Here is a 25,269-nt window from a genome sequence, read left to right on the forward strand (position 1 = left end):
TTCAGGTATACTGGACTGAGGCCGTTTAGTAACGCATCGCCAAAGAAGAAGGTCTTTTATCACCTCCCTCCCATAATGGCAGGGGGAGGGGAAAAAGAGGTCACCAATTTGCATTTCATTTGCACATGAGAATTCATAGGCATATATGGGAGATTTAGAAATAATTACTATAATTTCAGTAGAAATGCAATACATCTCACCGTAACGGCGAAGACACCAAGCGACTTGGTTGCAGGCATCAGCTGTTGCCAGCTTCTGACTTCAAGGCTCCTGCTTTCCCTTTTTCTAGTTCCTTATCTTGAAACTGACTGACTGGATAGCCCTCAAACAGAGGGTACCATCAAACATTTATTCTACCTGTGATGGATTTCCACATGAGGCCTCCAGGAGGAAAGGAGAGGGCGCTGAGCCACAGCTGCAAATCCGATAGAATGCCAGTTATAACGGAGGGTGTCTGGTGCTTATCAAAGGAGTCCTGACAGGTGTATAAGGCCCTGGGGAGGAGCAACTAGCCCAGGCATCCCCAAACTTCGGCCCTCCAGATGTTTTGGACTAAAATTCCCATCATCCCTGACCACTGGTCCTGTTAGCTAGGGATCATGGGAGTTGTAGGCCAAAACATCTGGAAGGCCGCAGTTTGGGGATGCCTGAACTAGCCAAACAGGTCTCGCTTTCTGTCTCCTGCCTAGCCTAGAACTCTCTCTGTTCCCTTTACACTTAACCCCTGACCCAAATCAGAAACTCTTCATGTGACCATGCTTTATAAAAATTACTCAGTAAGATTTAATGACTTGGCAAATGCAATCCGCACGAAGGAGTAACTGCGGCAAAGTGTGCTCCTTAATTAGGCAGGAAATTAACTCGCAAGTTAATTAATATGAATTTAATGAATGCCATTTACACCGGGCATTTCTCGCTTGGGTGGAGGAGAGCCTTGACTAGTATGATTGTAAGCCCAGCGATGTCAAACACAAGCTGGAGAAGGGAGTTTATCCATACACATCCTTCGGGTCTCCTACCCCACTCCAAACAAATCACTGAACTATCCTCAGGGCTAGGAAGCATGATGCTCAGATGCCAAGATGGCTCATCTAACAATGGCTCCAGCCTCACTCATGAGTTAATATCAGCCTCATTCCCTATTCTTTAGGGCGGAAGAAGTGGGGGTGCGGTGGGGGCGGTCACCTCAGGTGTCACCACTGAGGGGGGTGACAAAATGCCGGGTGGCACTCACTGCAGGGCCTGCAGCGCATCCGAGCCATGCATCTCTCCTGGGAGTGACGCGGTGGCTTGGCGACCGCAGGCTCTGCACTGCCCCAAATGGTACACCCGCCGCCTCCCCCTCAGCTGTAGGGCGGCTGAGTGGGAGGAGGCAGGCAGACTCCTCCGAGGCCCCACAGAGTATCCTGCCCCGTCTTGCCCCACCCTGTGGGCGGCTGGCCTTGGCCCTGGGCGCAGGGGACGCACGCCGCCCTAGGTGCCCGATCAGCTTGCTCCGCCGCTGCCGGGATGAACCTTTTTCAGTTTGAGGGTGACATTAGGCAACCTTCCAGGAACCTATAGTTGGAAAAGTTTCAGGACCGGGCATTTGAGGATTGAAGATAATGTTTGTTTATAGAAAGTGGCATTGTTGGTTTTTATATTGGACCAAACTATGGGAAGCAGTGGAAGACAGGAGTGCCTGGCGTGCTCTGGTCCATGGGGTCACAAAGAGTCGGACACGACTAAACGACTAAACAACAACAGACAGAGTGAATATTGTTTCTTTTACAGCGAACAGATGAAGACTTGGAACGTCTTTATTTTCTGAAACTTATTTGTTTCTCTTTCTTTCTTTCTTTCTTTCTTTCTTTCTTTCTTTCTTTCTTTCTTTCTTTCTTTCTCTCCCCCCCCTTTTTTGTGTTTTTATTGTATCTGGATAAAAGTCTTGGTTTCGGTTTTTAAAAATAAAAATAAAAAAGGGAAAATATATTAAGTTTTGCATTTCTCCATAAACCTTAAGAAAATTTATTTTTTTAAAAAATGTATTTTTTAAAAAAATGTATTTTAAAAAAAATATGAAGGGGGCAACCAAAGTGATCAAGGGGTGGAGCGACTCCTTTTTGGAGGAGGGTTGCAGTGTTTGGGACTTTTTAGTTTAGAGAGAAGGCAGGGAAGAAGTGACATGATAGAAATTTGCAAAATTTACGTGTGGCATGGAGAAAGTGGACAGAGAAGGGATTTTTCTCCCTCTCCCGTAACACCAGAAATCATGGACACCCAATGAAGCTGAATGTTGGAATATGGCTTGTTATGCATGTGTTTGGACTAAGGATTCTGAGACCCTGTGTTCTGATTCCATACATGATATCCAATCACAGAACATTTCCAAGATTTGGGCCTCTGCCATTGGCCCTTAAACACTAAGTCATGATTCACAGCTTGGACGTTTAGACAGCCAATCGTGTTGGGAGTGCGAGTGGCCCAGGCCTTCAGAAATGTATATAAGCAGTTGCTTTGCCCCTGTTGTCCAGTTCTGTTAGTTCAATAAAAGTTCTTGCTGTTATCAGTGTGTCTTGCCTCGTGGGTACCCACCTACACTTCACAGCTGCCCCAACCTTAGCGTTATCACCACCACACTCTAGTCAACTCAGCTATCCAGGCTCTAGATGGCCCCTGACTTAGATGACTTTAAAAAAACATTGGAGATATTTGTGGAGGAGTCTAACAATGGCTACTAGCCACAATGGCTATTTTCTGACTCCACAGCTGTAGGCAGTAATGATTCCAAAAACCAGTTGCTGGAGATCACAGGAGGGAAGACTGCTGTTGTGCTCAGGTCCTGCTCAAGGGCTTCCCCTGGTTCTCAATCCATCTCCCATCTCAATCCATGAAAGCAGGAAGCATCATCGGAGCTCAAGAACACAGTCCAGCCAGGTGGAAACACTCAAAGGGAAGCAGGGGGTGGCTTGAGAGTTCCAGTACCTGCATAGAGAGGCCTGGGCTGGATCTACACTGACCTGTAGAACGGTATTAGATATATTGTTCTAAAATATCACAGGGCATACTTTTTTTTAAAAAAAGTGTTTCTTATCTCCGTCAGAATGCTGTTTCCCTACTGCCAGTTGCTGGTTGCTCTGCAGCAAAGGTGACCCTCTGGTGTCACATTTTAGTAATGCATTATGAACGTTAAAAGTAGAACGTCATGCAGCCGTATAGTTATCAAAACCATTCCTCAACCCTTCCTTAACATTAAAAACCAAGCATTGTTATCAATTTACGATGAGGTGGGAGCTTCACAGGCTATGAAGGACTCGCTCATAAATTTATTGACAGCTGCACATATTATTATAGCTAGGAAGTGGAAGGGGCAAGCAAAATATAAAATGGAAAAATGGTATAAAGAGGTGGGGGGTTATAGCAATTGATGATAAATTAATATGTGTCATTAAGGTAAGACGGTGAATATGCAGGATGAATTATTTTGAGGAGATATGGAGGGTGTTTGTAGAATTTGTACCGTTAAAACAGAAAGGGGTCAAACCATCGCAAGAGGTTGAAATTTTGGGAGGTTGGATAGTTGAAGAAGAAAACATTAAAAACCATGAGTGTAGATCTGTCCCTGGAGTGTCACTCATGGCCTCCAGGCCTGAAATTCCCTAACCGTGGTCTTAAAGAGCTGGATAAGACCTCCTAGTTGCCCACTGCCAACCAGAACCTGACATTTACTGAAGCCAGGCCACTGGGCACAAACCTTAGTCTCAAAACCTCATAGTCTTAAAACCTTGGTGAGTGCTTGCATTTCCCCTGTCCCCAAAGCAGGGTGGTGTGATGGTTTTCTGGAGACAAGAGCCAAATAGCAGGAGCCCACTCACCAGTGATGTTGGTGGCCAGAGAAAGGTTCTCACAGTGTTCATCCTGAATGGAAGCTGCGGCAAGGTTGATCCAGAAGAGAATAACCTGTGTGAGAAGGAGAGGCGAATGCAGTGAGGCTACAGGGGAGGAAATGGTTTCTATATTCCATTCTCTGTCTGCTTCCCTCTCTCGAGTGTTAGTTTTAGTTTTGGGGCAAGGTGCTCCAGAGGTGAGGCAGTCTCGTTTGCCAGATGTATTCTATTGAGGGGTTCTGTAGGTTGTTAATTGACTCATTAGTATGCTCAAATCTTTGATGTGCTTTAAATGAATTGCTAACTGGAATTGCCGTGTTGTAGCGGTATTAAAAATGTTATTACGGATTATGACTTTTCTGCTATTTTCTGTGAACTGCTCTGGGTGCAATAGATTGGAACCAGAGTAAGGCTGCAATTCCTATACCGACTTACCTGTGAGCAAGTCCCATAGAAGTCAATGGAGCACACTTTGGAGTAATCATGTATAGCACTGCGCTGTAAGCTAGTTGTACTTTGTTCCCTTTGGAATCAATGGGTCTTAAAATTTTAGTCATGACTAGCTTGTTGAATTGATTGCATTGAAGTGCGACTAACTTAATTTGGAGCCAATCCAGTGCACTTGTGGAAGATGTGGCTTACAGATAACTGGACTGGACTGGACAGGACGGCCTCTGAGGTTGACCCCAACTCTTAAAATTCAGTAATCCTATGAATCTATGGCAGCTCGTTCTGAAAGGCTGAGTGGGGTGTAAGAACGACCGCAGTAATGTGGTTTTTCACTCCACCAGCACAAACTTTGGAGAGCAGCACTGTGAGAAAAATTGAAACAAATATCCACGAATGTTCAAAATTGGCAAGAGGAGACCTTGTAATTTATAAACGCTGAATGGTGACTTTAAAAACAAACGAGCTAGCGTTTCTGAAGGTACTAAATGTTTTGCTTTGGCAGGCCCTACTTAACAAGGAAGGCTCATGTAAATGTCCAATATTCTGTTATACCTGGGACATATTTGATTATTCAGAGTATTTTCAGCATGGGAATTCCTCTACCCGTTTTCCTTCATCACCCACTGATCACCTGTACGGTGCCATCTCTCCCCTCAATGAATATTCCTTTTCAAAACTGCAGTGAGGTTCACAAGCAGTGCAAGATGATGATGATAGCAGCCTGCTGTTGCCAGGTCTGCTGGATTCTGGGTGGAGAAATCTTTCCATCCTTTTTTTCTTCTTCTCCTGTTTATAGCGCATCGTATTAAAAAAACAACAACCCGAAAACACTGTCCTCTGATAGTGTAATTACCTGCATGTGGAGTGAGTAGGCACCTATATTGCTCAGGGTAAACCTTGAAGATGCTATGACATCTGAAAGGCAAATGTAAAGAAGGATGCCTTCCTTCAGCCTAAGAAACACATGCAGATATATGCTAATGAGAGGGTACACTGTTGGTCCAGACATTTCAGTGTCTGCGACAAGATGTGATTGCTGTGTCAGGAAGTGCCCAGACAGCTCTGGAGAAGGAAGATGGATGGGGCTGCAGCTTCGGAAGAATTCGCCAACAGGGCTTGGACACTCTTGTTACAAGATAATTGCCGCACTTTATTGGGCAAATAATTCTTCCTGCTGTTTACAGAATAATGTCTCTGGGAGAGAGGGAGAGAGATGCGTTGGATTAAAAATGCAGAATTTGATTTCTAAAAGGAAAGATGTCACAGTTCAAGACTCTCTGAAATGCATGCCCTTTGACCAGGAGACTCTCTCTTGTAATATCTGAGGTCTATGCGGCTGCATTCAGACTGCACAATAAACCATGGTTTAGCCCTGGAGTGTATTAAATACCGGTAGTAATAATGAAAATGGAGAGACTGAGCACATAATGCCTGTGTTTAGATGTCAGGATAAACTATGGATTTAAACATGCTTTAGCCCAGGAGTATGTGAAACAGTAATAAAGAAAAAGAGGGTATCTGAGCATATACAGGCTGTGTTTGGGCACCACAGTAAACTACGGTGTAGTGTGATGGAAACATGCCTAGCTCCTCTCAGTCTCATGTACTCCCCCCTCCTCTTTTAGCGTGGCCACAGGGAGAAGTTTGGAATTTGTTTGCTTCCATTTCCCATTAACTGAACCCAATACATTGTGTTTGATTTTAACTATGGTTTGTTTGAAAGAAGCCAACTTCCAACCATGGTTATTGAACCCATCCTATCTATCTATCTATCTATCTATCTATCTATCTATCTATCTATCTATAAATAAATAACATAGTCAACATTAACCATATTTAAGATTCAGACTAATCCAAAACTTTGCTGAACTGAAATCAGAAGTGAAAGCTTCTGATCTACGCCTTGCGGGGTGCATGCAAGCATAGAAAGGTGCCTAGTTACCGGTAATTCCCATTACAGCAAACTATCATTAACCATGATGTCCAAATACAGCCTCTGTGTGCTCCTCATCCTTCTTCTTATTGCTATTTCACACGCTCCAGGGCTGGAGTGAAGCCCCAGCTCAAATGAAACCCAAGAATGAAGATTTACGTATTCTGGAGGTGAAACCATTGAAGAAGGCAAGGCAATGATTGGTTAAATTGTCTCGTTGAACCCTACTTATATCCCTTGCACTTTTTCATCTGACTAATGGATAATCATGAGAGTTTGATTGAATAAATGTGAGCACATGAATGGCAAGCTGATTTCTTTGGAGTGTCAACCGTATGCCGTGTGAACTGTAGGGTAAATCTGATAAGTTATTAACTCATTTGAGCAATTTGGAAACAAAAAAGACCACCACCCCAGGTCCTCTCCTTCAGTATGATGCTTCTTCACTGATCCGTGGCTCAGTTAGTTCTCATTCATGATGTAAAGGTAAAGGTAAAGGGACCCCTGACCATTAGGTCCAGTCGTGACCGACTCTGGGGTTGCGCGCTCATCTCGCATTATTGGCCGAGGGAGCCGGCGTATAGCTTCCAGGTCATGTGGCCAGCATGACAAAGCCGCTTCTGGCAAACCAGAGCAGCACACGGAAACGCCGTTTACCTTCCTGCTGTAGCGGTTCCTATTTATCTACTTGCATTTTGACGTGCTTTCGAACTGCTAGGTTGGCAGGAGCTGGGACCAAGCAACGTCACAGGGATTCGAACCGCCGACCTTCTGATCGGCAAGCCCTAGGCTCAGTGGTTTAACCACAGCGCCACCTGGGTCCCCATTCATGATGAGCTTCCCCTAAATGCTTTTTTTTTTTTAAACGGCCTTTGCAGTAGAGTACCTTCTGCTCTTACCGGTATGAACAGGGATTGAAAGTGATGGGCTTGTTTAGGAAAAGGAATCAGCAAGCTTTGAAGAAGGCTGGTGGCAGGTCACCTAATACAGCTGACAAATTGGCCTTTAATGCTTAATTAAAAGGGAGGAGGGAACCCAACATGGCAACAGCAAGAGTTGAACATGTGTGTGCTGCCAAGGTACCTTAGTTCACTTTCAGGCAACCTGTTTATTATGCATTGTTCTTTGTTTGTGTGGAGGTTATATGCCATCACATCAAACATTTTAATCCCCACACTTTCGAGTGCATTTCCCCATCACTTTCCTTACAGTCAAAAAAGGAGACAAAAGAAATTCAGATTTCTCTGGGTAGAAATTTTGCATGGGTAGGCAGGTTCTCCAAAAATTCAAAATCATATTTAACTGTACAACCTGGAAGTAGTCTTGGCAGAGCATGGCGGCATAGTGGCAGACTTCAGAAACACACAAGCCTTTTAGAGGAAAGCCAACTTCCTTTCTGCTTTTAGAAGGAAAGTTGGTGTTATAAGCTATGGTTTTCCCAGTAGTGATGTATGGAAGTGAGAGCTGGACCATAAAGAAGGCTGATCGCCGAAGAATTGATGCTTTTGAATTATGGTGCTGGAGGAGACTCTTGAGAGTCCCATGGACTGCAAGAAGACCAAACCTGTCCATTCTTAAGGAAATCAGCCCTGAGTGCTCACTGGAAGGACAGATCGTGAAGCTGAGGCTCCAATACTTTGGCCACCTCATGAGAAGAGAAGACTCCCTGGAAAAGACCCTGATGTTGGGAAAGATTGAGAGCACAAGGAGAAGGAGACGACAGAGGACGAGATGGTTGGACAGTGTTCTCGAAGCTACCAACATGAGTTTGACCAAACTGTGGGAGGCAGTGAAAGACAGGAGTGCCTGGCGTGCTCTGGTCCATGGGGTCACAAAGAGTCAGACATGACTGAACGACTAAACACACACACCTGTCAAAGGCTGAGTGCCCTGACTATATCTGTGGTTATTGTATGTCAGCTCTGTCAGTTTGTCTGCGAGTTGTCCGTCTGTTGGTATTACTTGTCCATGTTACATCTTGAATTACTGCGGTTTATTTGGAGCAACGGAGAAACTTTGTACTTCCAAGTATCTATATATGTCTGTATCTATGTCCAGAACTGTTTTACTGAGCCTTATCTTCTGCCACATTAATTTGGACCTTAAGCTGCTTCCTTGTGGTGAATGGTACTGGGAGCAACTGTGTGGGTTTCTCACCTGAGATTCCAAACAACTATCTCAGGTAACATAGGCACGCCATATCTTTAAAGCACATTCTTTCCCTCATAGAATTCTGGGTAATGTAGTTTAACCCTCACAGAGTCACAATCCTCAGCAACCCTTAACGAACTACAGTGCCCAGAATTCTTTGAGGTAAAGAATGTGCCTTAAATGTGCTTCAAAGGTATTGTGGTGCAGCCTCAAGTTCAGGTGATTTTTCCAAGCTATTTAGTGGCGAGGATGGAGAGAAGAGTTTCTCTTTACTAAGTGGCACAGGAAAATAATTCATTGTGTGGGAAACCTTCAGCCAAGCAATGCACAGTGCTTGTTTAGCAACACTGCCATTAGCTCCTTCCCCCACCCCACCCCATGGGGTACTACTGTGATTAACAGCCCACACTTTTAATCTGCAATTAATCACGGCAATTAAGGCCTTTAGTCCTAGTCCTAAGAGCTTTCTTTTCTTTCTTTCTTTCTAAAAAGATAGTGCTCTGGACTAGTAGAAAAAGTAGAAAAATACAGAGAGCACCACATACAAAAATGCCAACTAAGGCCTCGTCTGCACTAGAGATTTCAAGCAGTATCTTTAAACAGTCATGGCTCCCCCCCAAAGAATCCTGGGAACTGTAGTTTATTAAGGGTTCTGAGGGTTGCTAGGAGGCCCCCTAGTGCCCTCACAGAGCTACAGTCCTCAGTGTAATTTAACAATAGACCCCCCTTCCCAGAGAACTCTGAGAATTGTAGCTCTGTGAGGGGAAAAGGGGTCTCCCAACAAAGTCCAGCAAACTACAGTTCCCAGGGTTCTTTGAAGGAAGCCACGACTTCTTAAAGTGGTATAACGCTACCTTAAATGTACAGGGCAGAGGAGGTCAGAATGTTTTATTACTTGTTGAAGTATCCATGAGCATTTTAGCTTCTGTGAAGCCTCCTCCTTCTTCATGCCCAGAACTGAAATGCAATCTACTAGGCTAGCAAGGGATACTAGGCTAGCAAGGGACACGGGTGGCACTGTGGGTTAAACCACAGAGCCTAGGGCTTGCTGATCAGAAGGTCGGTGGTTCGAATCCCCGTGACAGGGTGAGCTCCTGTTGTTCGGTCCCTGCTCCTGCCAACCTAGCAGTTTGAAAGCACCTCAAAGTGCAAGTACTTTTCCGGTGGGAAAGTAAACAGCATTTCCGTACGCCGCTCTGGTTCGCCAGAAGCGGCTTTGTCATGCTGGCCACATGACCCGGAAGCTGTACGCTGGCTCCTTCGACCAGTAAAGCGAGATGAGCGCCGCAACCCCAGAGTCGTCAGTGACTGGAGCTAATGGTCAGGGGTCCCTTTACCTTTAGGCTAGTAAGCAAGCAAGCAAGCAAGCAAACAAACAAACAAAAAAGCTGACTTCCCCCAGATGGGCTGGGAGAGGAGGGCCAAGTCACCGTACTCCCCCCCCCCTCGCTCTGCATTTCCATATTGGTCATGGAGGAAGAAGAGACTTTCCTGCCTTCGGAGCTAGCATGGATACTGAGCAGGATGTTGGAGTTGGGACACAACGTTCCATTCCTCTGCCAGCCCACTCATTCATCTGCATGCAGTTCCTGGTCACAAGTTGTTAACACAAGGCAATGTAAAGCCTCTAAGAAGGATCTTCACATATCCTTGCTCCCACATGAACCTGCCTGAATGATAAGCCCGTCTTTCTGAAGCTCTTCCCATGGATGGGTTGGCCAGGTTGTGAGTCAAAGAAAGTACTGGGCTTAAATCTTAAACTAAGGCTAATACAACAAAATATTAATATTTAGAATATACTGGACCTCATTGCAATAGGGATAATGCTTCTTTAAAACATATGTTTTTCCATTGTCCTATATTGAAAGATTTTTGGCAGAAAGTAACTGAAACCATCAACAGAACTGTATGGAACAACCTTACATTTACCAAGCAAAATATCCTCTTGAATTATATACCCAGCACATGGAACCTTACAAATGGACAATATAAGTGGACTCTCCACGCCCTTACCACAGCAAAAAGACTGATACTGATGAAATGGAAAAATAAAAAAAGACTTATGCAAACTCGCAACTTGCATATAAATGCAAACTTGCCATGGGCAAATTCAATAATATTTGGAATCCATTCTTACAAATACTGTAATAGGTTAAGATCTGGTGAAGTATAATAACAACCTTGTGAAATTTAGAGTTTTGGGTGTCCCCCCCTTATTTTCCCTTTTACACAGGCTCTGTTTCTCTTTCTCTTTTTCATTTAAGTCTCACCATGTTTAGTGCACATATAATTATGTACTTTTTGAACTTTCAATAAAGGTTAAAAAAGAAGAAGAAAGCATTGGGCTGCCTTTAATGGAAGAGGTGGGTTTGGGATATTGTATCTTACAAATGCAGGTCAATAGACAAAGGACGATATGCTGTCTAACTAAGTTACTTAGGTGGTTGAGTTTACATCAGCCTGGAGGAGGAGCAGAGCCCTCCAAAATCAGTCAGTGGCTTCTACATATTTGGGGGAAGACCCTAGCTTTCCAATGGGACATGAGTTTGCGAAGTGATTCACTTTTAAAAAAACAATTGGAATGATACTGTGATCTTATGGGATGTTGTTGGGAGTTGAGTTCACAGAAAGACGGAGGGAGGCCTCAGGAAATCACAAATCAGTCAGAGTACAGCCCTCTTCATATGTTTATTACATGCATGAAGGGTCACATGACTGAGTTAGCCCCACTTGCAACATAGAATCGTAGAACTGTAGAGTTGGAAGGGACCCCAGGGGCCATCTAGTCCAACCCCCTGCAATGCAGGAAGGACAGCTAAAGCATCCCTGACAGATGGTCATCCAAACTCTGTTTAAAAACCTCCGATGAAGAAGAGCCCCATTGCACCCTTATTTTGAGTGTGGACCTGGAGCTTCTAGGCATGAATAACTGATCCTGTGCAGATAGCTCCTTTTCAAATGCCTGCACTCACTGAGCAGATACCCCTGGGCAGCCGTCTGATACCAGGGGTAGGGCCAGACTCCCAGTCCCAACCTATTGTTGTTGTTTAGTCGTTTAGTCGTGTCCGACTCTCCGTGACCCCATGGACCAGAGCACACCAGGCACTCCTGTCTTCCACTGCCTCCCGCAGTTTGGTCAAACTCATGTTCGTAGCTTCGAGAACACTGTCCAACCATCTCGTCCTCTGTCGTCCCCTTCTCCTTGTGCCCTCCATCTTTCCCAGCATCAGGGTCTTTTCCAGGGAGTCTTTTCTTCTCATGAGGTGGCCAAAGTATTGGAGCCTCAGCTTCACGATCTGTCCTTCCAGTGAGCACTCAGGTCTGATTTCCTTCAGAATGGATAGGTTTGATCTTCTTGCAGTCCATGGGACTCTCAAGAGTCTCCTCCAGCTGGGATAACCAGCCTCATATAACCAACATGCTTAAGTCAAATTAATGCATGAAGGGGTTAACACCAAGAGTCTCCTCCAGCACCATAATTCAAAAGCATCAATTCTTCAGCAATCAGCCTTCTTTATGATCCAGCTCTCACTTCCAGACATCACTATTGGGAAAACCATAGCTTTAACTATACGAACCTTTGTCGGCACCATGTAAAGCCCATTCAGGTACATAACACAATACGCCGGCATGTGTGAGTCTGTGGTTGAGAGCAGTTTCAAGACTTGCTCCTGTGTCAGTTTAAATCAACTCTCCCCAGCCCCCCAGTAAAATGGAGGACAGAGGCAAAAAGGGGATTAACTCGGCTCCCAACTGTGGGCGAGACTCAAAGAAGCACACCCTATGGGGGAAACAAGGGAACGTTGCATTCAGAAGCAAAAACGTTAGATATTTTTTCACGATGGTAGTGCAGGCAACATTTAAGCATCTTGCTTGCCTTGTAAGCAAGCTGTAACTTGTTCAGAAATCTACGGGAAGAATGAGGGGGAGGCAAATAACTTGTTTTTGCCCTGTTAATCATTCCCTCCTCCACCACAACATTTCATCTCTCTTTCTACCGCTGGAAGATAATTTCTTTCACAGAAGAGGTCACTGTTTCTAAGCTGCATGCCAGCATCAGAGAGAGAGAGAGAGAAGAAACAGATACATGGTGCCTGCTGTTCCTCCCCCCGCCCCCCCCAGACCCAAATCCTAGCCCATCATTACCAACTCCATGATCAAGAGAGAAAGAGCTTGGGCCAGACGATCTCAGTGCATTTACTTCTTCCTCACTTTGTAAACTGTTTAGGAACCTATTTTGGCATTAAGCAGTATAAAACGTACTGCTAATAATATTGCTCCAAACATAAAATGGTATCTGTGGAAAGGTTCTAACCACGCCTTATTCCTGATAATTTTATAAACTTCTATTATGTCACCTTGCACCTTTTCCTTAAACTAAAGAGTCCCAAACATGGATTCATCCCCTTGATCGTTTTGGTTGCCCTTTGCTGAACCTTTTTGCCCTAGACATGCACCACTTGACCATTCACTCAGTTTGGTGAGGTCCTTTTGGAGATCTTCACCATCTCTTTCTGTTTTAACAGTCCTGAACAATTTAGTATCACCCAAATCCTGGCCACCCCTAACTGTAGATTGTTTAAGAATGAGCTAAGAGGCACAGGTCCCAATACCAACCCTTTGGCGATGCCACAATTCTCATTCAGAGAGCTGTCCATTTATTCTTACTCTGCTTCCTGCTACTTAACCAATTCCCAATCCACTTAATTCCCCAAAAGAAGCTTTTAACAAGCTTTCTTATTCCGTGACTGCTAAGCTTAGGACTCTCTGGTGTGACACCTTGTTGAAAGCTTTTGGAAAAGTCCAGGTACTACTTTTTGTTATAATCTCAGTGGTTCAGACTACTATATGCGAGTCAGATTTCTTTCTACTGTTCCTTCATACACTAACAGTTCCCACCCCAATCCAGCTTCCAGATTTTTCTAATAATCCGACGTCTTGGGCTGCGTTCATCCAAAATTGCAGATCTGTAGGCCACATGGAAGCATAATGGGCCAGCAAGCCTTTCTCTCTCACACAGAAACAAACACACACACAATCAGCTACAGGACTGCACAAAGGATGACTTTAGATGAGTGGCTGATGGCTCCTTAATAGTGCTAATGGCAGGGAAATTATTGGAGATCTTTCTGAAATATTCTGAACCAGACAGCTACCAGAAGATGACTCCCATGGATGGAGAGAATGAAGCTGGTGGGAAAGTCTCTGTGTGAGAGGTAACTAAAGTAAGCATTTTTTGGACGGTTGGAAAGTGACTCCAGACTGAAGAGGAGAGGCAGAGAATGTGCTAAATGATAAAAGCAACTTTATCATTTCCCCCAGCCACTCTGGGCGGCTCCCAACAAAATATTAAAATACAGAAATATGAATGGAAAACAAAATTTGTATGTTATGTTATATGTTATAAGTATTTTGGGGCTGCAATCTCACGTGAGAGCACGACCCCTCAAAACAGGATGTCCCAATTCAATTGGGACAATTTAGGGGTATGGCCTGCTAGCCCATATCTTTGGGCTTAACAGCTATCCAAGAATGAAGACAGTTTTGATTATTCAAGACAGGCTTATTGTCACTGTGCTATGCAAAGTGCACACTTCAAATTCACCCCACCCAAACCAAACATTCCACCAGGATGAAAGAACACAACACGCCAATACACAATCTCAAATAATACACACGTTTCTCAATAAACCATTGATCTTGTTTAACCCACATTGGAAAATCTCCCACAACATTTCTAACACTAACCTGTTCCAAACTGTTCAGGCCCTAGTTACAGAGTGCTGTCTGGTGGTACCACTGACTTCCCACAGACTAAAATTACCTCAGAACGGCTCATTATACATTCCCTAGCCTATTTTTCGGTGACAATTCTCTCTGCACACATGCAGAGAGAGTTCTTGAGAGGGCACTATCCAGCATGATGCAAGTACTACAAATGAACCTTAATGCCTGATGGGAGTTGTAGTCCAAAATATCTGAAGGGTGTTAAGTTGCCAAAAGCTGGTGTACACAAACAACTGAGAAGCAGGATTTCTGATAGATGTGGGCTTCTTTCCATATAATCAGTAATCCTGCTCTGGACATCTCTTAAACCCACACCCACCCATAACATATAGAAATTTCATCCTGTCTGCTCTTATATTAAAAGTGATGATGCATTTCTGTTCCTGGTTTCACATATGTTTGGATACTACCTATGGAAGGCAAGAGTTCTGATGTTTATTAACGAAGACACTGTACTGTTCTCGGCTTTCCTGAGCAATTCTGGGCATCTGCTTTTGCCTCCAGAGTCCCACCCTCAGAAGTCAGGCAGCAGAACGGCTGCGAGGCGGGAGCCTTCCTGAGGTAATTTTGCTAACAAGCAGAAAGCTGGTGGCATTTTCTTAACTGTGCCTTGAACAATTTGGAACAGGTTAGCGTTAACTGTGTTATGAGAGACCACTCAATAAATGCTTAAGTGAGAAGAAGGGATTTGAGAGGGAAGTGGCAGGTGGATGTTATTTGTAAAGATTTACCGTATGTGGCTCCAAGCTCTCCCCTGTGGCTCCTAGTAGCTGACAGCAGCCACACCCTGGGAAATGACTTTATAGGATCTAGAGTCCATCAACATCTGAATGGCAACAGCCAGGTTCTCCATCCCTGGTCTAAAGTTATAGGGATTTATAATCATTGGATGTAGTTGTTTCATTTACAGTGGAACCTCGGTTTATGAACACCTCAGTTTACGAATTTTCGGTTTATGAACGCCGTGGACCCATCTGGAACGGATTAATTCACTTTCCATTACTTTCAATGGGAAAGGTCGCTTCAGTTTATGAACAGACTTCCAGAACCAATTACACCCATGCTTTGGGTTAAGTAGGCTTCAGGTTGAGTACTCCATGGACCCGTCTGGAACGGATTAATCCACTTTCCATTACTTTCAATGGGAAAGTTTGCTTCAGTTTATGAACGCTTCAGTTTAAGTACTCCGTGGACTGTCTGGAACGGATTAATTCACTTTCCATTACTTTCAATGGGAAAGTTCGCTTCAGTTTATGAACGCTTCAGTTTATGAACAGACTTCCGGAACCAATTGTGTTCATAAACCGAGGTACCACTGTAACTGCAAATTGCCATGACTCTAAAATAACTGTAAATCTTTTAGACTTCCCTTCTCCCCTGCATTAAGTTGGGATAGACCGGTAATTTGCAACCCACTGCCATTATTACACTAGCCTGTGAGGGATATTCAGTGCCCATCCAGGAGGCAAAAGCCACTGTAGTTTTTTTGAACGTGGAAAGCAGAGATGTGGCTCTGCTGCGCTCTGCTTCTTCGGGGGATGTTAGCTTCAGAGCATTTTTGAATTGTCAGTTTTCTTCCAACAAGGGAAAAGGGCACTGGAGATTTACGGTAGTTTTGTAAAAAGGAAATAATAAATCAATTTGCTCGTAAGTTACAGCTTGCCAGGGAATGAGAGACAAACAGCAACCAGAACAGGCAATGTCGGTACTAAAGGAGACTGACCTCAGGCCACAGAGTCTACCCACAGTTGACTTTCCATCAATCATTAAGGTCAGCAGAGTGGGAAGACAGGTGTTTCAAAATCTGTTTTACTGGCAGATTTGTGGGTTTCCCCCCTTGTGCTAGTGCATTTCATAGAATCATAGAATTGTGGAGTTTGGAAGGGACCCTGAGGATCATCTAGTCCAACCCCCTGCAATTGCAGGAATCTGCAGCTGTCCTATATGGGGATCGAACCCGCAACCTTGGTGTTATCAGCACCATGCTCTAACCAACTGAGCTATCCAGTTGTTCTATCTCGGCATAGTGAATTTAACAATGCCCATTGCATACCGCCTTGGTATCCATAAGGATGAAGGGCAGTTTAAATATATTTCATGCAATAAATTAATAAAGATAGGGAGATTGAACCCCTGAGGGAGAATCCGCTACTATGTTCTTGGCCAGCTCTCATTCCTCTCCATTAGACTTCCACAGAGAACTTTGCAGCCGATTCTGCTCACATGCAGAATATGTATTTGACATTTCTTCCTCAAGACACAAAAAAGTGGATTGGGTTAACCCCAAATTCTACAAACAAGAAAGCTATGGCTCAAGCATTTCTTTTAGAATCTACAGCAGAAACGCCTAACCTGTGGCCCTCCAGATACAGTATCTTAATTCTATTTATTAAATTTATATCCCCCCCTTGCTCTCAAAGGAGCCTCAAAGTGGCAAAAACCACATTGTTGGACTCAGAAGCTGGAGTCCAACATTGTGATTTTTGCCACTTTGAGGCTCCTTTGGGAGCAAGGGGGGGATATAAATTTAATCAGCCAGTTGTCAGGAATACTGGGATTTATGTGGCTTTAGCCCCCCCCCTTTTATTTCATTAACCTTACACAGCACCACACTTAAGATGTGTGCATACAGTATGTGGAAATCAGTATCTCACTAAAATCAGCATCTTGTGCTGTCAGCCACGAATAAAACCCATTCAGTGGACTTAGGGGAGCCATTATTTTTTTGTTAGCCTCAGCCCCCTGAATCTGCTGCATTTGTAAATATTGATCTACCTATCAGAGATGTGGTAAGGACTTCTGAGATAATGTGCGTGAAGAATAGGAACATTCCTATGTTTCCATTATAATACCTTCCCTTGAAAATGCCCCAGTCCCTATTCCCAACCATGATCCACATCCAGTTTTTAAAAGCTGGGTTGTTGGGGTTTTGTGCGTGTCTGCAAATAATAAGCCATACACACATGTGATGAGTGACTTTGGTGCACCAGTGCCCCATTGGCTAATTTCTGGTGGGTTATCTAATGCCTGCTGTTTGTGGGTATTCTTGCAAATAATTCCGGATTTCGCTCTGAACCGATAAGGAAAGTACTTCCTACATTCTTAAGCCAGGGTGAACACTTGGGATCACTTAATGCAGATGAGGGACGCGGGTGGCGCTGGGGCTAAACCACTGAGCCTCTTGGGCAGGCACCCCCAAACTCGGCCCTCCAGATGCTTTGGGACTACAACTCCCATCATCCCTTGCCAGTGGTCAGGGATGATGGGAATTGTAGTCCATAAACATTTGGAGGGCTGAGTTTGGGGATGCCTGCTCTTGGGCTTGCCGATCGGAAGGTTGGCAGTTCAAATCCCTGCGGCAGGGTGAGCTCCCATTACTCTGTCTCAGCTCCTGCCAACCTAGCAGTTCGAAAGATAAATAGGTACTGCGGTGGCGGGAAGGTAAACAGCGTTTCTGTGCGCTCTGGTTTCCGTCACTATTATGTACTGCTGATTGGTCCGCAGGAGCCACCCAATCCAGCTCCAGGTGGAAGTGAATCAGCAACCTGATTTGCCTGCAGGAGCAGCCCTGAAGTAGCCAATCACGCAAGGCCCATTGTGTAAATAATGTATATAAGCAGACGTTTTGTGGAAAGAGCCATTCTTCTCTTCTTCTTCTATTGCTACTACAAGCTGAATAAAGAGCATGAAATTCACTCCCGACTCAGAGTATATTTCAGTCACTGTGTCCTATTGCGCCAAAAGTAGTTTAGTCATGCTGGCCACAGGACCCGGAAAGCTGTCTGTGGACAAACGCCGGCTCCCTCGGCCTGAAAGCGAGATGAGCACTGCAACCCCATAGTCGCCTTTGACTGGACTTAACCGTCCAGGGGTCCTTTATCTTTTTCCCTTTTACTTAATACAAATAAACTAGTAAGAGCTCTTGAATATGCATCATTCTTTTGCAAACATAAGGCACATTGGTGGAACAAAGGGGGAATTCTATACTTTTTTATATATAGAAAAACTTGACCGCACAAGACCTGAAGTCAACTCATGGCTGCTTCAGGCACTATGCCACATTCCTTTGCCAAGGGGGCCTGCAAACTATAATCATCCTCTCACATATTCATGCTTTCAACAGCTTCGGATGGGCACGAAGTTCTCCTAAGAAAAGGGTATCTTTCCCAAGGTGTAAAAATAACAGCCATTGTTGATTTGCATTCATTAATTCCTGCCTGAATTCAGAATGAATATATGCTGGGGGAAATTATGCCAAGTATATTTGCTCAAAGGAATAATTGATGTGTGTGGATTATGCAGACCACAAAATGCATTAATTCGTCTGTGCGAAATTGGGAGCTGCCTGCTGCTTTCATCTGAAGGAGAGAGGGTTGCTGGGGCTTCAGTCTGCCTGAAAGCCATACCTCTCTGACCTGGATGATGTTGCCACTAAACCCCAGAAATATCAGGGCACATCAAAGACTATGGTGACTCAGAGGGAGGGAGGGAGGGAGGGAGGGAGAGAGAGAGAGAGACTCTGCACATTGTTAATTCGTATCTTTCAGGATTGAGATATGGCATTGGGGGGGGGAATGTGTTCAAAGGCACAAATTATATTTTAGAACCCACTTATAACTATGTATGTTACCAAAGCAATGAGGTGACATTTCCTATGACTTCATCCCATGACTTCACAGAAATGTTTGGAAGCTCCATCCATGTTTGTGGAGCCTACTATACTTAGTTCTCATCCAAACAAGAGGGACACCATTCTTGCACATGCTTACATCGCTGTGGGATCCACTTCCCCAACAGTCTTCTTGTGCTGCTACAATATATGTATGAATACCAGCAATCACATAGCCAGAGCCAAATATTTGGGTCCTTTCTGCCCAATTGTGTCTCAGCCAGGAAAGTGCCTGACAATCAAAGAACCCATGGGATCTGCCCTGCCCATGCTGCTCCATATTCCAGATGTTAATACAGTGGCATGACCCAGGCCAGGGTTTGAAAAGCTATTGGCCTCTGGAACCTGGGTTACGGGCACCACAACACAATGCCTAGTTGCATTATTCCCCCCGCCCCAATTCTGCCATACTTTCTGCTTATATTTTTGAAACACATGAACACAGTTTACATCAGCGAATGTTATTATCACATTTTTAATAGCAATTCTTAATTGGACACCACAAACGTAAATGGGGCTCGGCCCCTGCAATAGTGGCCAAAACCATAAGTCAATTGAATAATTAATATTTACAAATGCTTACATTTATATTATATTATAATTACAGTGGTACCTCAGTTCTCAAACGTAATCTGTTCCAGAAGACCGTTTGAGTTCCAAAACATTCGAAAACCGAGGCGCAAAGGGCTGTCTGCAAATTCAATTGAGAAAATGGGAAAACACGCAGTGGAAGCTGTTCGACTTCCAAGGCATGTTCAAAAACGGAAGCATTTACTTCTGGGTTTTCCGAAATGTTTGTCAATGGAGATGTTCTAGAACCAAGGTACCACTGTATATTGATTATATTACGGTATATTATATTACCATATATTCCGGCGTATAAGAGGACTGGGCATATAAGATGACCCCCAACTTTTCCAGTTAAAATAGAGAGTTTGGGATATACTTGCCGTGTAAGAAATATGACCCAGCATATAAGACGACCCCCGACTTTTGAGAAGATTTCCCTGGGTTAAAAAGTAGTCTTATACACAGGAATATACAGTATATTGTATTATAATTTTATTTTATTTTATATTTTATTTTATTGTTATGTAAAGTGTTGTGCTAGATTTGAACTTACATGCTTTTGGGGGGCAGGGGGCGGAGGCAAAGCGGCAAAGGGAAGGGAGCAACCAGCGATCTCACTTGCATGCAGGGCATAAAGGCATTTCTCCTCCTGAGCCCTCAGTGGTCAGTGGTGGGAATTTTCTTCTGCAGTCTCAAGTCACCACATGTGGGGCCAAGACTTCTCTAAGTGCTTGCAATCTGCCAGTCCACAGTTGCAAAATGTACCTGGTGTCTGGCTAACTTCGAACCGTGCCCAGGACACATCATTTTCTGGAGAAATGTATGTTCTTGAGCATGGGGGTGGAGAACATACTGCAGAGGAGCATAAGAATACAAGGAGAGAGAGGTAGAACATGGGCATTGTGGCTACCGTACTAGCATGCCTCACCTGAACTTCAGAGCATGGGAAGTCACCCAAAGATATAAAAATTGGCATAAAATTTGGTTTTTAAAATTGTATTATGAGTTGGAGTATTTTTAATGTGGTTTTATTGGATTGTTAAAATGGAAAATTTAATACTGTAAATATTATGATTATTATAAAAAAGAGAGAGGGGAGGTGGAACATGGGCATTGTGGCTACTAGCATGCCTCATCTGCGATTTGTGTCCCGTATTTATTCCACAATTATTATTGTCCTCCACTACTACGACTATCACCAGGGAAACATGAATGTGTTTGAGAGATGGAAAGATCCTTTTCATGCAGTAAAGTTATACCTAACCACATAGCAGAAACATGCTCCAATCTCGGCAGTGGTATTCTGTTTTAACCTTATCTGACAAGAATGCCCCTTTGTTTTCCTTTTGTGAAAACTATTGGTTTGATTTCAGTTCAGACTTTGCATTTTTAACATAGCTTGTGACGGTGCCTCACGCCAAAACTACAAGCGAGCTTAAGTGCACGGTTGCAGCCAACAATGGCAACTATTTGTCCAGTTCCCTTGCCCACCCTGCTTTCCATAATGCCCAGGACGATTTACCTGTAACTGGATGTCACAGTGTCATGCATTATCCCGCTAATGATGTGGGACAGGAAGACCACAACACCACCTTGTCATGACATGGGTAAGCTGTCCTAGATGTTACAGGGTGTGGAATAAAAGGCAAGGCTCCTGTTTTGAACACTTTGCACCCGTCTGACCAGCCCTATCAAGGGATACCGTGCCAGTTCATGCCTGGTGCCAGCAGTCAACTATATCAGTCACTGGCCAGGGCCCCCAAGAATTTGGAAGGGTCCCTCACTGGCCTGACCCAGTCATGCTGCCATTTACCACCCTCCCCACATGATCCAACCCCCAGGTGCTTTTCAAGAGTGGGCAGTGCACCTTGCGATCTGCTTGTGGCAAACAAAGGATTGCAGCAGGGCCAATGGCAGATTTTGCAGGGACCTTGGCACAGGGCTGCTGGGGGGCTCCTCACTTCCCCTAAATCCCACCACCAGTTTCGCTTGTGGCGATGGCAGCTGCAGGTTTCTCTGCCACTGTTACTGCTCTCAACAAGGATATTCTTCAGCTCCGGATGGAGTAGCAGCACTTTTGAAGAGGAGCCACACTCCTCTCGCAACAGCCTTTTAAAGTTGTCGAAAAGGTAATGCTCCAGCCTATAGTGTGGGTTACAGGAGCCAACTCCTAGGGGCCAAGGTCCCTTCAGGCCCCTTCCCAATAAAATATTTGAGAAGGCTGCCCCCCCCAATTGATGGGCATGGACATTCAAGTGGTGTATTGTGATCAATTATACAGGGTTGGGCTTAACTACCCCCCCATATTTTATTCAAGTTGGCACCCCTGATTTGGATTTCATTGATCTGTCGTCTAAAATGTGCAAATGTAATAGATCTGTGAGCTGCAAAGGGCACTCCATTTGGGGTAACTTATGACGACAGGTGACCACAATAGAAGGCAGCGAAGCTTATATCCCATTCAAAAGTGCCTCTGCCCGGGGCTTGGTGTTGAGGCAGGGAGCACCTCTACTGCCATTAAAGCAGCAGTGGCAGCAGCAAAAGCATAGGGGCGCTGTCACCATCACAAGCAGGACTGGAGCCTGCCCTTCATTGTGTGTGCAAGTGTTGGATTGTGGTGTGGTGTGGGGGCACCCTGCCAAGGGTCCTCCCAAGCCCGACACAGGTCCTGCTCTAGTCCTCCTTGTGCCGCAAGCAGAGAGTTGTTGCACTGCCCAAAGCTGCCCGCGGAGCAAATAATTTTGGAAGAATGAGCTGAGTCGAGCTACTTGCTACAGGGGAAGGCTTCAAAAACTGGGACCACCAGTCAATGACCTGGAATGGGACTGTTCTGAGGAGCATAAAAATATAATATTCAAATCGTCAACACGAACAAAAGCCAGCTAGGGAGCCTTTGCAAATGCATAGTGTTTATTTTATTTTATTTTATTGGGTACAATCCGTCCCAATACTTCTGAAGAGTGGCACAACCTCACATCCCATTATTCTAGCACCACCCATGTCTCATGGAATGCTGAGCAGAGCAGTGGCTCTCATGTTCTTTGCCGAAAGTCTATCAGGGATTCCTCAATGGGAAGCTCAGTAATGGCAGCTGAGCTTTTCATAGAATCAGAGAATTCTAGAGTTGGAAGGGACCCCAAGGGCCATCTAGTCCAACCCCCTGCAATGCTTTGCTGAAAGGCAGCTTGCCCACCAATGCTAACTTCCCGTCGACGTACAACTGGCGGGCAGACCCTCAGTTCACCACTTATGAACAGTCTCTGGCCCAACAAACCATGGCAAGGCTCACCTGGCCAGACTATGAATCGCTAGAATGTGCCCCAAAATTCTCTGCAGTGTGCAGGGGGTCATAAAACAGATACTTAAGAAACAGCTCCCACCGGCTTTCCACAGTTGCAAGGCCCCCAGTGCTCCAGCAGGGTTCACGGTTAACACCTCTAAACAAAAGCAAAAACAAAAAACAGGCTAGCCACTGTTCAATTTCCCACAATGCTCTGGAGTCCTATTATGTCTGGGGCATTGTGGGAAATCGACAAGGCAGCTACTGTATATGGAACTGCCCGGTGCTGCTCAGAGTACTGCGGCTGTCTCCTCTGTTGGAAACAAGGTTCCCTCAGAGTCCCCCCACCCCACCCACACAAACTTGACTGTGCAGAAGAAAAAAGGCATTTCCTGAAGGTCAAAATTCTGAAAGACACCAGGTTAGAGTACATAGTAATATTGCTGGTTTCCAAATACAGTACAGTATCTCAATCTTCAGTTTGCTGTGGGTTTTGCCTTTCCTGCAATGCTACACAGATTTCTTGGTCTGTGTGGAACACAGCTACACACTGAGAGAGAGAGAGAGAGAGAGAGAGAGATATCAGTTGCCCTGATACCGTAGCTTCAACTACACTTCCTTTCTCGTAATCAGGGACATTGCATGTTTAGAGGGGCTGAGCTGAGATTCTAATCTGTGTTAGGGATCATTAAGTAATGGAGCAGTTATCACACATTAATTAATTAACCAGGATTTATTTATTTGTTTAAAAGATCCCATCATGAACGGCACTCCACTTCTCAGACTGCTCACTCCATGGGTTACTCAGAGGCTGGGGTTACTTGCTCACACACAAGCAAGCAAGCTGGCCAGGGAGTCTTGGACTCGAAAGCTGGGCTGGCGTTTTTTGAGGCGCTCCAGCACAGAGGCAAAAAAAAAAAAAAAAAAAGCCGGGGTGGGGGGGACAGTGATGGAAAAGGAGGAAGAAGCTCTACCCCCAGCTTCACACAGTAAAACACACAAACACAGACTCCGTACCCACAGATGGGTGGTGTGAATCCAGGAGAAAGGGGAAGGGAAATTTAAAAAGAGAGGGAGGCAAGACCTCCCCCCCTCCTCCCCCAGTCTCTTCTGCCCATACCGGATCAGAACACCCCTAACTCACCCCCGGTTTCGCTGCCCACCCCGGGGTTGGAAGGCTGAATGAGGAAGAGAAGGGGCAGGAAGAAGAAGAGAAGGAATCTTCTCTCTCCCCCCCCCCCCCGCTCACATTTGCCAGTCTGGTGTGTATATCCCCACTCTTGCCTCTGCCACCCTTCCCTTCAACGCCCCCAACCACCACCACCAGCGTACCCCGGGGAGTGGAAAGTTGAATAGAGGGGGAGTGAATGGAGAGGGGGAGAGGGAGGGATTCAGCACCCTCCCCCCCTCCCGCCCACTGTAGGTCAAACCGCAGCCCGCGTCTTACCTGCAGCCCCCTGCTCCGGGCTTCCATCGCTCTGCAGCTCAAGTCGTCCCCGTCCAGTCCAGCAATCTCCTGCAGCAGCCGAGCCAAACTAAGCTAAGAGCCAGGCGAGCCGCCGCCGCGGCAGCCTCCTCCCCCGACCTGCCCCGCCCCCACCTGCCTCCACTTCATGTCTTGGGAAGGGTCTTCCTACAGGCAGCCTCGGGTCCCGCCCCCAGCAGGAGATTGCAGGGTCCCTGCAGTTTAAGTAGCAGGCGGGGACACTCCCCCCCTCTCCTACGCACACCTGAGCTGGAGGCGAGGACGCTCACATCGGCCAGGACACGCACCACCACCAGCTTTTAAATGCCACCTGATTTGGGCTTGAGCACCGTCTCTCTCATTTCACCCCACTGTGCCCCAGCAAAACTACTCAAGCTCCAGCTCATACCTGACTCACCTGGACCCATTTGTTCTGCAGGCTTAGGAACAAAGGATGCTGCCTGAGTCAGACCGCTGGCCAATCTAGCGGAGCATTGTCTCTAAACTAGTGGGCAGTGGCTCTCTTGGATTTCAGACAAGGTTCCCCCCCCTCTCCCCCAACCCTACCTGGAGATGCCAGCTATTGAAGCTGGGACTTTCAGATGCTCTGTCGCTGAGCTACAGCCCTTCCCCACCATGCACCTGTTGGCGGCTTACTGCAGACACAGTAGGTCAAGGATGGAGAGGCTGGTGCTCTCCAATTATTCTTGGACTACCTCTTTGACCCTTGGCTCTGCTGGCTGGAGCTGATGGGAGTTGGCATCCAACCACACCTGGAGGGCCACAGGTTCCCCATTTTTGCTATAGGTGGAGAGTGGGGAGGTGGCCTGGCTGTGCCTTTGGGGAAGAAGCCATCATGGCCATTCAACCCCATTGCTTCTCTCTGATGGGCCTGTGTTTGTGTGTGCTTGTGTGTGTGTGTGTGATGCAAACAGAGTGCAACAATGAAGCACTACAGAATTAGAATAACGGAAAGGGAGAGTCAGGCTTGTTGCCAGTGCAATAAAATCAGCCTATCTGCCTTGAGATGAACCAAGTCTCAGCTGGCCACCACGTTCCAGACGCTTCCAAGGCCATCGGTTCACTGCTGAACTGCCC

The 25,269-nt window shown here is 45.5% G+C and overlaps 1 protein-coding gene across 1 annotated transcript in view; it reads right to left on the reverse strand.

The window, feature by feature from the left end:
- The window catches only part of CRHR1 (corticotropin releasing hormone receptor 1), a 71,782-nt gene extending 47,602 nt beyond the window's left edge, over window positions 1-24,180 (reverse strand). Inside the window, exons 1-3 of the mRNA XM_035135283.3 lie at window positions 24,154-24,180; window positions 23,851-23,884; window positions 3,855-3,971 (exon numbers count right to left, since the gene is read on the reverse strand). Of these exons, the coding sequence (XP_034991174.3) occupies window positions 3,855-3,971; window positions 23,851-23,884; window positions 24,154-24,180 (178 nt within the window). The remainder of the gene's footprint in view (window positions 1-3,854; window positions 3,972-23,850; window positions 23,885-24,153) is intronic.
- Between the last annotated feature and the right edge of the window lie 1,089 nt (window positions 24,181-25,269).

The sequence above is a fragment of the Zootoca vivipara genome, chromosome 12 (assembly GCF_965207765.1).
Source record: "Zootoca vivipara chromosome 12, rZooViv2.hap1.1, whole genome shotgun sequence".
NCBI lineage: Eukaryota > Metazoa > Chordata > Lepidosauria > Squamata > Lacertidae > Zootoca > Zootoca vivipara.